This window comes from Palaemon carinicauda, chromosome 30 (assembly GCF_036898095.1).
Source record: "Palaemon carinicauda isolate YSFRI2023 chromosome 30, ASM3689809v2, whole genome shotgun sequence".
NCBI classification, from domain to species: domain Eukaryota; kingdom Metazoa; phylum Arthropoda; class Malacostraca; order Decapoda; family Palaemonidae; genus Palaemon; species Palaemon carinicauda.
The window spans coordinates 60,992,375-61,004,608 of record NC_090754.1 but is presented as its reverse complement, the minus strand read 5'-3'; the positions used below and the strand labels follow the sequence as shown (position 1 = coordinate 61,004,608).

The 12,234-nt window shown below is 43.0% G+C and overlaps 1 protein-coding gene across 3 annotated transcripts in view; it reads right to left on the bottom strand.

The window, feature by feature from the left end:
- LOC137623206 (kinesin-like protein KIF14) overlaps positions 1-12,234 on the bottom strand; it is a 224,063-nt gene that overhangs the window by 113,441 nt on the left and 98,388 nt on the right. For all 3 annotated transcript variants that reach the window (XM_068353920.1, XM_068353923.1, XM_068353922.1), the window contains exon 8: positions 10,711-10,843. In XM_068353920.1, the coding sequence (XP_068210021.1) occupies positions 10,711-10,843 (133 nt within the window). The remainder of the gene's footprint in view (positions 1-10,710; positions 10,844-12,234) is intronic.

The window sequence follows — 12,234 nt, the reverse complement described above, 5'->3', positions numbered from 1 at the left end:
TAGCCAAACGTGTTTTGGCCACAACCATAAACATATCTGGGTTCTTAGGTTTGCTTGCCTTTGTCTCCAAGGTAATCTGGAGGGACATAGAAGCGGCAAGCCTTTCTTTAGTCTCTTGCTCCCAGCGCAAGAGAAACTCCGACAACTTAGGGAGGTTCTCGCCGAACTAGCGTCCGGCAATATCTTGCCTCCAACTTCCCGACTGAGAAGGTAAGATGTACTTCCTTCCAGTCCTTCTGGTCTATAGGCAAAGCTAGGGGTAAGGGTCTACACTCCTTGAGTGTATGGCAAGGTTTCCCTGCTTCTATGGCCTTCAATAAGGCCTTGTACCCTTTTTCCATGAAGGGGAAGGCCCAAGTAGTTGCAGCAAGAAAGGAAGGGTGTTTCTTACTTAGGGCTGGCACCTTGGAATTAGTGAAGCCCCTCTCCTTCAGGGTACTAAACAACGAAGCCTGAGCTTTAGAACTGTCAAAGACTATGACCTATTTGGCTCTGTCTCTTCCTTCGTTGCTGGTTCTGTCTTCAGACGTACAAAGCAGTCTGGAAAAGACTCAAAGCTGGCCCGAAACTCCACATCCTCGATAGGGACTGATCCCAGCTTTTCGGATATATAAATCTTCCCGTTTGTCAGGGGCATGTACTTCGCATACCTCCACGGGTTCACATCCGAACATGAAGGAAGTTCCTTCACGTTGAGTCTCCTATGAGACTCAAGGGGTGCTGCAAGTTGGCGTATTTCCAACCTCAACGCAGTTTCCTTTTCTGCATTTTGCTTCTGCATCTTCTCCATCATTGACATGATGGAAGACAGTGTCTTCCTTATGTCATCTGGTGGAGGATCAGAAGATGTCAAGGGTACTAGTTCTGGGGCAAGAACCGACAAAACAGAAGCCGACTCGACTTCCTCCTCCTCGGTATCAGGAGCCAAAGTAGACTCTTCTTGACCTCCTGCAGGAAGGTCCTTCTCAGTGTCTTCTGACACCTCTGACATCCTGTCGTCTAGCTGGATGTCCTTCATCCCGTCCGAGACATCCGACTCCACGGATAACTGAACGCAAGGGATCTCTGGGTGAGGGTGTGGTATTACAGCATCCTTAGATGCTTTAGGGAAAAGATAGGCCCGCATCCTTTCGTTCGGAAGGTAAGGCCCCTTGGCGTTCTTTTGGAAGCCACGGACCCATCTACGCAGCTTTTCTCTTGCTGCATCCCTTGACTCCGCTGACCTGGGGTCATCAGACACCTAAGTAACCAAGGCTTTGCAAACATTACATACCTGGGGGTCCCAATACTTCAGAGGTCCCTTGGTGATGGAACAGAGTGCGTGCGCCCTGCACACTTCGTGGCCGCAAAAGCTCTTGCTCCTCACGTTGCAGAAGACGCTGCAGCACTTAGGGTGGTCCTCCTGTCAAGAGAGGAAAATAAAATGAGTATACGGTGGATCGTCTCACTGAACAAACCATAGTAATATTATAATCAATATTTTTTATTTTGCATATAGCTTAGTATAGATAAGCTAGATATGAAATAGGAAAGGCACATAATGTTTTTCATGCCCAGCCAATTGCTGTGACCTCCCTCAAAATTAAAACCGAGGGGCATTCTATTTTAGAAAGCCCACTGGAAGTGTAACGTAATTCTAACTCCCAGAAGGTTTAAGAGTGAGGATCATTATCACTGAACATTTATCAGTCTATAGAAAGAACTTCCTTTCTTCATATTGTATGGTCTCAACAATAGGCTATGCATGGCTACACAGAATACGTTGGAAAATTTAGGCTACCGTATAATATATACTGTAGTTTTCTATTTGCAGTATGATCTATATTGCAAATATACTGGCTACTGTATAGTCATATACTGTAGTTCTAGCCAGCATGTTGCCGGCAAGGCTAGCACCAGGGCATAATTCAGTCGGCGTATTGCCGGCTGTGGTAGTGGCCGACAGCCCACTGGCCGCCGGAGGGTCGCCGGCTATCGGCCCACTAGTCCAGCCGGCGATCTGGTTATATAGACGGCGGTCGGCAGACTCCCCCTCCCACCGGCTGTCGGCCTACTAGGCCAGCCGGTGACCTGCCAGTCAATGTATGCGATCTGTATTCGACCGGCTCTTTGCCTGCCAATTCATTTATGCCGGCGACTCTAGGGCTGCCGGCGCACAAGTCTAACCAGCTCTTTGCTGGCTAGGGTAGTGGCCGGCAGCTGCCGTTAGGGTAGAAATCGGCGGCACTAGCTAATAGAGAGAGAGAATGTGAAGGATAATGTAAGACCTCTGCCTTACTGCCTTCTTCCAGAATGAGGGTTCAAATGGAAGGGGAGAATGTATATTCAGGCTTCCACCCATTCGCAGCTATTGCCGGTCTCTGCCGGCCACAAGTTTGCAAATGGCAGTCCAAGAGAGGACTGAAGAACACTCTACAGCAAAAGGGATCATCTGCCGGCAGCCAGCCCAGCTGGCCCAGCTATCCCGGAGCATTGCCTCCATAAGGAAGAGCTGAGTGACTATGTTACTACCGACAGAAGCCCAAGCCAGCCCCACAACCTGCCGGCATTCAGCGCGATTGTAGGACGACAGCCAAAGGATTGTAGCCATCACTAAAGGACAGAGTGGAGAGGGGCGAGGGTCCTATAGGATATGGAAGGAGCCGGCAGGGTTGCCAGCCCTACCACACCATAAACTCTGTTCCAGTTTTGAAGCCATCCCAGACAGCAGGAGAATTCTATTCTCCAGCCTTGGGTCGGCTAATACAGTAAAGGGGCCGGCAGCGCTCTCGCTGCTACCCCTAAACAAGAGAGGAACAGAGTTCCAGTGCCGGTGTCACCTAGGCGGCAGAAGAACGTCTATTCCTCAGCCTAGGGTCCGCCTGCACAGGACTAGTCAACTAGACCACAGAGAGAAGGTCAATATCCTATAAAGCCTTCAAGTGCAGTCTAGGGAGGTCTAGCCTCCTATGCCAACAGCTTAGTCCAGCAGGGAAATGCTATTCACCCTGCCATCCAGCTACCGGAACCAGACTAATACTCTGAAGTTCTGACCAAAACCCAAAAACCTGCCTTTGCAGTTACAGGGAAGGGACAGAAAACCATAGCCTAGTCCTGCCTGAATTACAACTCGAGGCACGACTGACTAGGGTTATAGCCTAGGCTAAACTCAAGAGGGAGGAAGGATTACCCTTAAATCTCCACAGGAAACAAGTATCGCCTTATAATAATTCTAGGAGATATCTATCACCGTCTGAATTAATAAAACGATACACGAGGAACATGTATGAAAATATATTAAAGCCACTAGGCTAGTAGCCTAGTAGAAGTGAGAATCGATTACCTAAATCACCGCAACTCTCGTATACTATCTTGGAAGAAGAAGATATTATGCAATCAACATATCTTACATGTATAAATTTTGCCTAAAGCTTCATTAAATTTGTAGCACTAGGAAAGTCTATTATATCATGCATGAAAGTACTAAAACTAAACGCCTAGGCTAGGAAGTCTAGCGTAAACAAAATTCGGTTACCTAAATCGCTGAAACTAATTGAATACTATCAGCATAATATAAAGAATTCCTAGCAATGAAGGCTAAATAGTTAACATTATTTAATGCTCTTATGCCGGGAAAGTCGTTCTGGCTAACTAAATGACTCATGCATTACGAACGACAGCGGCCATGACGCCTCTGGCTGAAGGCAACAGCTCTTGCATACATTAATTTAACCTTAATTCCTTTTATAAAAAGGCAAGACCTTACAATTATATAATGTAAAGATCAAATACTCAACTTTCCAGAGGCAAAAGAGGCTGGAGATTGCATAATAAATCCAAAAATTCTAAAAATAGCGAGAGAGCACCAGGAAAAATCACTGAGCAAATGCACTACGAGGAAAGGAATAAACATGGCGGCGATGATGATGTCATCTAGATACTCAAACAGTAGCAGAGGAGCGGTACCTTATTAACGGCTCCCCTTCGTTTTTTGCCACTTTTTCCCCCCTCGAAGCGTTAACACTATTTGGGATGAAGATAGCTATGTGGCATGTCAAGAATACGTCCTCTGATATTATGCGATATCCCTTGAGGTAAAGTTAGGGATATTCGTGCCAGGAGTTAGAATTCTGGAGACCTTAAGGTAAAATTCTCTGGGAATATCACTGTAGTTAAATATACCCTAGGAAGCTACTTAAAGGAATCTTCCATCAGGACAACATGGCCTAAGCCCTTCGCTCAAAATCTATTTTTGGGTGAGGTAGCCATGTCGTCCTGATGGAAGTTCCTTTAAAGTAGCTTCCTAGGGTATATTTGACTACAGTGATATATCCCAGAGAATTTTATCTTAAGGTCTCCAGAATTCTAACTCTTGGCACGAATATCCCTGGCTTTCGCCTTTAGGGATATCGCATAATATGAGAGGACGTATTCTTGATAGTTAGAAAGCGCCACATTGAATCTGTGTCAGGGACTTTGAGTCAATACTGCACTGTCTATTAGCGGTTTGCGCACAAAAAAGGCTGATCCAATCCATCTAAATGACGGATGAGGCTCTTAACCTTAAAAAATGCGAGGTATCCGAGCCTTTCATCGGGACTTCAAAGGGGCGTACATCGGCAGAGATAGTACTCACACGCGTATTGAGTTTCTCTGGAGAGTCAATAATTGTGATAAATGAATTACCTGTAATTTGGTTGTTCTGTTTCAATGGTAACCGAGTTTTCAAAACTCTTCCTTGGACATCCTTTCCTTTACTTTACGTAATTTATATTGTGAATGGAATAGGAGGCGGAGAAGGAACAGGAAGATTCCAGCTCCCTCCCATTATAAGAATGTTCATCTCTAGCAACCAAGTGAAAGACAGGAGAATTGAAGACTCCCTCAGAGCTCGGTTTACAAAGCAAGAGAGAGTTATCAAAACTCCGCCACATAGAACGCCTACGGTGTGGATCACGTCTGTCTTCTAGTGAACATTATCTGTGTCAAATGAGAGAGTGACTTTTAGGAAAGGGGTAAACTTTCCTTGCCCCTTATCTGCTTTCTGTACCGGTAAGAAATTATCTACATGAAATAAAATGCCGTTCTGTAGAATGCATGATTTTAGAATTATGAACGTTAGGTCAGGAGCTAGTGCATGGCTGATCATGTTGATTAATAGGTTTGCCATTATCCTGACACAAAAGGTTGCTATCAACGTAAGTCAAGGCTTTGCATTCTGTGTCCTAGTCAGAAGTTTATAAAACTCCAAGGGGATTTTAAAGTAATAGGGTTAAGTGAAGATCTACTGCCCCTCTGGGTGTGTTGATCTCAAACTGGCTTGAGCTTTAGCATTACTAAGTTGCAGAAGAATAATCTCAGCCATCAAAATGGCAGCGCACTTTGTGACGTCATGATATTTGGGAGTGACAACCCGTTTAGGCCTGTTGGTCTGCCCAAGATGCAGACAATTTACCTCACATATTGGGATGGCAGCGCGTAGTGACGTCCTTATGCGTAGATACAGCAGAATGTTCAGACTGGCTATTCCACATTCAGCCAGGTTGAACTGTTGATAGCTAAAATTCAATTTAAAGCAGGATTCATAATACTTGACTTCGCAGTGTTATTACGCTTATAAGGAGACATAGAGCAGCTTGGCAATACCATGTTTTGGGGCTGTAGACACATCCAAAGCAGTCTGACTACCCTCGAAATAAAGAAATATGTCATCTGATGCGTCCTGGGAACTCTCATGAGGAGATCTCTACCGAAGATCCCTGGCCGCATGAGGCAGGCCTTGCTCGTTACTTCAAGCTGGAGACTGGCAATAAGGGTCTCTCAATAAGGCTGTTTCAGTACTAAAGGAAATGGCAGGCTCTACTCTAAAGTTCCTATGGACACTCTGAGATGCTTTCACAGCTCTAATTGGAGATACTTCCAAGAACAGAAAGATCTTAGCTGTATAATTTAACATATATGGATCTCTATTCAACACACTTGCAGGGGGGAAGGGAGATCTAAGGTTTCTTGTCTTTCTTTATCTCCCAAGGTTTGCGAATGATATCTCCCGAGCAGATTATTTTATGCCCTAACGAGTGCACTTCATTCAAGATATCAGGTATCTCCTGCTTATTATTCACTCCCATAGGACCACTGTTTGGGGAACCCCTGGGACTTTTCCGGAAGGATGTCTCGACCTGGTTGGACTGCGGAGAAGAGTTCTCACGCATTAAACTATTAGCATATGACGTCATTGTGGAGAGGAATGATAAACTGGGATGAGTTGTAAATTTGTCATGCACGTGAAGAAATTTCATCACACGCAGAAATAGCGGTGCTTGGTGATGTCATCACCCACAGTAATAGCAGCGCATACAGCTTCATCTGGCTGAACAATAAGCATGACAGAATCATGGAAAGCTGAGTTTTTGTTTTTGTCCTATTCAACTTCCCTACTCTAGTAGGCATGGAAGAAGAGGGTAAATTAAAAGGAATACATAGTTTTGTTAAGCTTTGGGGTCTAAACGCAGCCTACGCGGTCTGACCACCCTTATCATAAGTCTCTAGAGTTCATAATATTCTATTGAGGAGACCTAAGCTTAGGACCCCTATAGGTACTAAACAAACCTAGTTCGTGAGAATGTGTTGAGGATTGCCAAATTTCATGTTCCAACAAAGTTGCTTCATGACGAAGGGGAAAAGTAGGTAGTAGGTTGGCTAGGGCACCAGTCACCTGTTGAGATACTACTGCTAGAGAGCTATGGGGTCCTTAACTGGCCAGAGTGTACTACATTGGATTCTTCTCTCTCATTACGGTTCATTTTTCCTTTGCCTACACATACACCGAATAGTCTGGCCTATTCTTTACATATTCTGCTCTGTCCTCATACACCTGACAACACTGAGATTACCAAACATTCTTCTTCACTCGAGAGGTTACTGCACTATCTTTGTTCAATGGCCACTTTCCTGTAGGTAAGGGTAAAAGAGACTCTTTAGGTATGGTAAGAAGCTCTTGTAGGAGAAGGACACTCAAATCATACCATTATTCTCTAGTCTTGGATAGTGCCATAGTCACTGCACCATGGTCTTCCACTGTTTTGAGTTAGAGTTCTCTTGCTTGAGGATACACTCGGGCACACTATTCTATCCTTTTTCTCTTCCTCTTGTTTTGCTTAAGCTATTATAGTTTATATAGGATATTTTTATCTTAATGTTGTTACTTCTCTTAAAATATCTTATTTTTACTTGTTTCTTTCCCTCACTGGGCTATTTTCTCTGTTGGAGCCCCTGGGCTTATAGCATCGTGCTTTTCCAACTTGGGTTGTAGCTTAGCATGAAATAATAATAATAACTCTAGTCCCTCCAACAGGAATATCTCTGAAAAAGCATGTTCATTCTCCATAATCATGGTTATTGTGCTGAGAACTGGTTCAGGGCAAGAATCTTCAACAAGTGTCGGCTCAAGGTCTCAATGTGTATAGTCGACACTATTCTGAATATTATGGATGTCTTTTATTGTAATTACAATAAAATTTCAGGGAATTCACAACATGAAAAACTAAAGGGAGGCTTTCGCCACATAGAAGGAGATTCGTCTCTAACTCCTGTTGAGAAGAGACGCATTGAAGTTGAAATCTTGTTAAGTTTCTGCGACAAGAAAAATATCTCACATTGACAAAAAGTCCACTCCCTACAATACTTACATGGTGATTCCCTTGAACATCTCTTGTCTAGGCAAGAGGGACAAAATGATGTGTGTCTATGTATGCCCAGCTCATAAGGATGCCATACTGGTCGCTATTACATCCAGGACAAGAACATAAACACCGAGATTTACTAGACATGAAGCACTCACTCAGAACTCACAGATAATGAATAGTAACACAACTGACCGTGAATAAAGAAAAGCCACAAATCAGAAGACCGGAACACTAAAAGGATAAGAGAATTGAATGCAAGAGGCTCAATCATAGAGGAAATGAGTTTATAACCTCTTTGCTTCACGACTACCAATGTTGTGAGTAATCTATGCAAATAAGAATCCTTTTGCCACATTCTTATGCGCTATGGTTGCCTAGCAACGAAGAATGGTGCAATCAAACCAATATTCTTTGATTGGCTGGTAGTAGAAAACAGGACAAGCATTAACCCATATAAATAACCCAGAAGTTTATATCAGCGTAGGAATAAATAGGTTTTTTCTTCGTCAAAATCACATTTTGGAAAAGGATAGATCCTATTGCTTTTAATTATTTTCTTTTCTTTAAATGTTTGTATCATCTCTTCCAAAGTTTTATTTTGTGAGTCCAGATTCAACCCATATGCAGTTCTTGATGGTTTCCTATAATGAGGCACTTGAGAATTAAATGAACTAATCCAGCTATCTACAAAGCAAATACACTGGTTTGTGACTTCCCAACCCTTATCTTTTAGCAGACCTTTTTTATTGAAGAAATTGATATGTTGTTTCAGACAGTGATTACTCTGCTATTTTAATATTCATGTGTTGCGTACTAATAACATTGATGTCCTTTTGGGAAAGTTTATGTGGCTGTCCACAGATCACTTTTGTTTCTTATAATTACTCCCTGACTGAACCACAATGAGTAAACCTATCTCCTACTTGAAATTCACGATGAGGGAAATTATTCTTAAATTTTATTAGGTACTGTGCACTGACAAATATATGTATTTCTCTGTTATCAAATACAGACATAACAAATTTTAAGTAATTTGTATTTTTCCTAACAGTACTTACCTCGAACTACTTTCTAAGGAGGAGATCCCAGATACTCCTAAGAAAGTAGTTCGAGGTTAGTGCTCTGTGTTGGAGCAATTAAAAAATTAACAATTATCTATATCAGTGCCTAAGAAGTTCCATAAACTGATATTTGTTGACATTGTTATTAACCACGGCTACTACAAGAAACCCACCAGATGATCTCTTTCTCCTGCACCCATGCACATGAGACTATCAAGGGTGGCCCGCGATGTCGCCCGGAGAATGATCATATGAAGATCTATCTCGTAGTAGTGGTTCACGAAGAGGGAGAATATGGATTGAATTTCCAATCATGCTCAATCATGAGGGAATGTCTCATTGCTTCAAAAAGTTGAGACCAATAGCTGGTCTTCTCTCTCCACCACGAGTCAATTTCACTCCCTTTAGAACCGAAGTACTGTAGCCTTATAGAGGGAGCTCGAAGAAAAAGGGAGAGTGGAAGAAGGACAACACCCTCCTCTGAACGGATAATGTGCTTGCAGATTTGGCAAGTCCCTGTACCATGTATCCAACACAGAATCGCCTCTTAAACTCTCTCATATCAGTGAGAGAGAGAGTGAGTAGTAAACAGGAAAAGGGGAATAAGGGTGGATCCCTTCATCCTGACAGGGTGTGTGAGTTCTTGGTTACAGGAAACATGAACACGAGCACCTGTACTGCATCCTGAGGCACCTTCCCAGTCTGGGTTGGTTCTCAATCCTGCACTGTCCCTTTCCCTCTCACAATGGAGAGGAGAATGGTTGAACATCCAAGAAAGGGGGGAGGAGGTTGGTGCCCGTTATCCTGACCGACAGTGCATGTCCTCAATTGGACACAAAACCAAGCACATGCAGCAGGCACGTGAGCATATTTACTGTATTGGGTTGGTTCTCGATAACACACCATCTTTCTCACAGGTGAGCGGGGAGAAATCTTACGTATATCCTGTCTATCGTTATTCCTGGACTTTTTTTAATGATGGCTTCTTGTTCTCATATAAGTAGCAGCGTCTGAAGAATAAACGAAGAGAAGGCAGAGGAAGAAGGAACTAGAAAAGGATGAGGAGCACATACAATTCTCCTTGTTTACCTTTTTCTAGGTTGTGGATACCAATGACAAAACTCCCATGGGGGAAAAGACAGGGAACTCTTTATAGCAACTGACACAACAATAGCAGGAATTACAGTACACCTTTCTGAGCATCCAAGGGTGAATCAGGCATCAGGAAGATACCACAGAGGTAGTTTTCCAAAACCTAACAGGAGAAAAACCTTCTCCTCCAGACGGAGCACCAAGGATGTTCAAGGAAGACCAACTTCCTTAGGTTAACACTGTTGTTGTTGCACTGCCAGAGTGAGGGAATAACAGCAAACAGCCATGGCTCCCCCAACAAAAACTAGTTTGATGAGGTTAACGACAAGTTTACAGAGAAACGTCACACATTTATGGTTTACCCAGAAACAACTGTAAATCCTTGTTTTCTTCCTTTATTATATCCCTAAAACATAGTCTGTTTACCTTCTTTTCCAGTTCTTCTAAAAAGATAAAGCAAAACATCAAAAATTATAGAAGCAGCAAGAACATGTACATACTGTACTGCTTAAGGTTAACATCAAGAGTGAGTGTCTAGCAGACTGACAGGTGGGCATGGCTTCCCGGCTGTTGAATTTCAATTGCCATTCCAGCCTTGGCAGAAGTTATACTCTTATTAAAGGATGATGGTTTGTATTCGTGTAGGAGCAGATGTGACTATCCTCAATATCAAGAGAACAAAATCTATAAAGTTTACTGGTGACTTACAGTTTAAGAGATTGGTATACCAAACATCAAGAAGGCCAAGTTCATAGGGAGAAAAGATACTGATGATGAATTGTACCCCACAGGAATCAAGACAGTAAACAGTGAAGGGAAATCATCAAACATTTACTCATATAAATAAAAAGAAAAATATGAATATTTCATCAGTCATGAAGATATAACCATACCTGATCTTTGGGTGGATTCCTGGAATGGATGTTTTTGGCGCGGTCAAACAATTCACGGCAGAACCTAGGTATGACGCCCACTGATGAGGGTATCTGCTGGTCAGGGTCATCGAGGGTACCATCTCCTAACATCCTAGGTAAAATAAAAAACTTTTAAAGTAATTTGTATTTTTCCTAAATATACAAACCAGAGTTCTTTAATAGAAATATGATTTTGGCATGACTGGAACAGCTGTCAAACTTTTAAGATGGTGGTTGTAATTACCGGGGGTTGGAGGGCAAGGCCACGGACTTGTGGAATGTCTGAGGCTGGGAGTCTAACTTGAAGGACTCAAGTTTGTATAATTGGAAAAAATACTAAGTCCAAATAATTTGTGATTTATTCCTATACAAATATAAACCATCATTTAATGAGAGACTCATCCTTGAGAGGGAGGTAATTCCTAGGACCAAAACAAGAATGACCTTGAATGGGAGGTAAATCAGTTGTTGTTTGCAGATGATACTGTACTGGTTGCAGACGAGGAAGAGAAGCTTGGCCGATTAGTGACAAAATTTAGAAGGGTGTGTGAGAGAAGGAAGTTGAGAGTTAATGTGGGTAAGAGTAAGGTTATGAGATGTACGAGAAGGGAAGGTGGTGCAGGTTGAATGGCATGTTGAATGGAGAGTTACTTGAGGAGGTGGATCAGTTTAAGTAATTGGGGTCTGTTGTTGCAGCAAATGGTGGAGTGGAAGCAGATGTACGTCAGAGAGTGAATGCAGGTTGCAAAGTGTTGGGGTCAGTTAAGGGAGTAGTAATAAATAGAGGGTTGGGCATGACTGTAAAGAGAGTTCTGCATGAGAAAGTGATTGTACCAACAGTGATGTATGGATCGGAGTTGTGGGGAATGAAAGTGATGGAGAGACAGAAATTGAATGTGTTTGAGATGAAGTGTCTAAGGAGTATGGCTGGTGTATCTCGAGTAGATAGGGTTAGGAACGAAGTGAAAGTAGTGAGGGTGAGAACGGGTGTAAGAAATGAGTTAGCAGCTAGAGTGGATATGAATGTGTTGAGATGGTTTGGCCATGTTGAGAGAATGGAAAATGGCTGTCTGCTAAAGAAGGTGATGAATGCAAGAGTTGATGGGAGAAGTACAAGAGGAAGGCCAAGGTTTGGGTGGATAGATGGAGTGAAGAAAGTTCTGGGTGATAGGAGGATAGATGTGAGAGAGGCAAGAGAGCGTGCTAGAAATAGGAATGAATGGCGAACGATTGTGATGCAGTTCTGGTAGGCCCTGCTTCTTCTTCCGGTGCCTTGGATGACCGCAAAGGTAGCAGCAGAAGGGGATTCAGCGTTATGAAGCTTCATCTGTGGTGGATAACGGGGGAGGGTGGGTTGTGGCACCCTAGCAGTGCCAGCCGAACTCAGTTGGGTCCTTTATCAGGCTGGGAGGAATGTAGAGAGGAGAGGTCCCCTTTTTTTGTTTCATTTGTTTGATGTCGGCTACCCCCCAAAATTCGGGGAAGTGCGTTGCTATATGTATG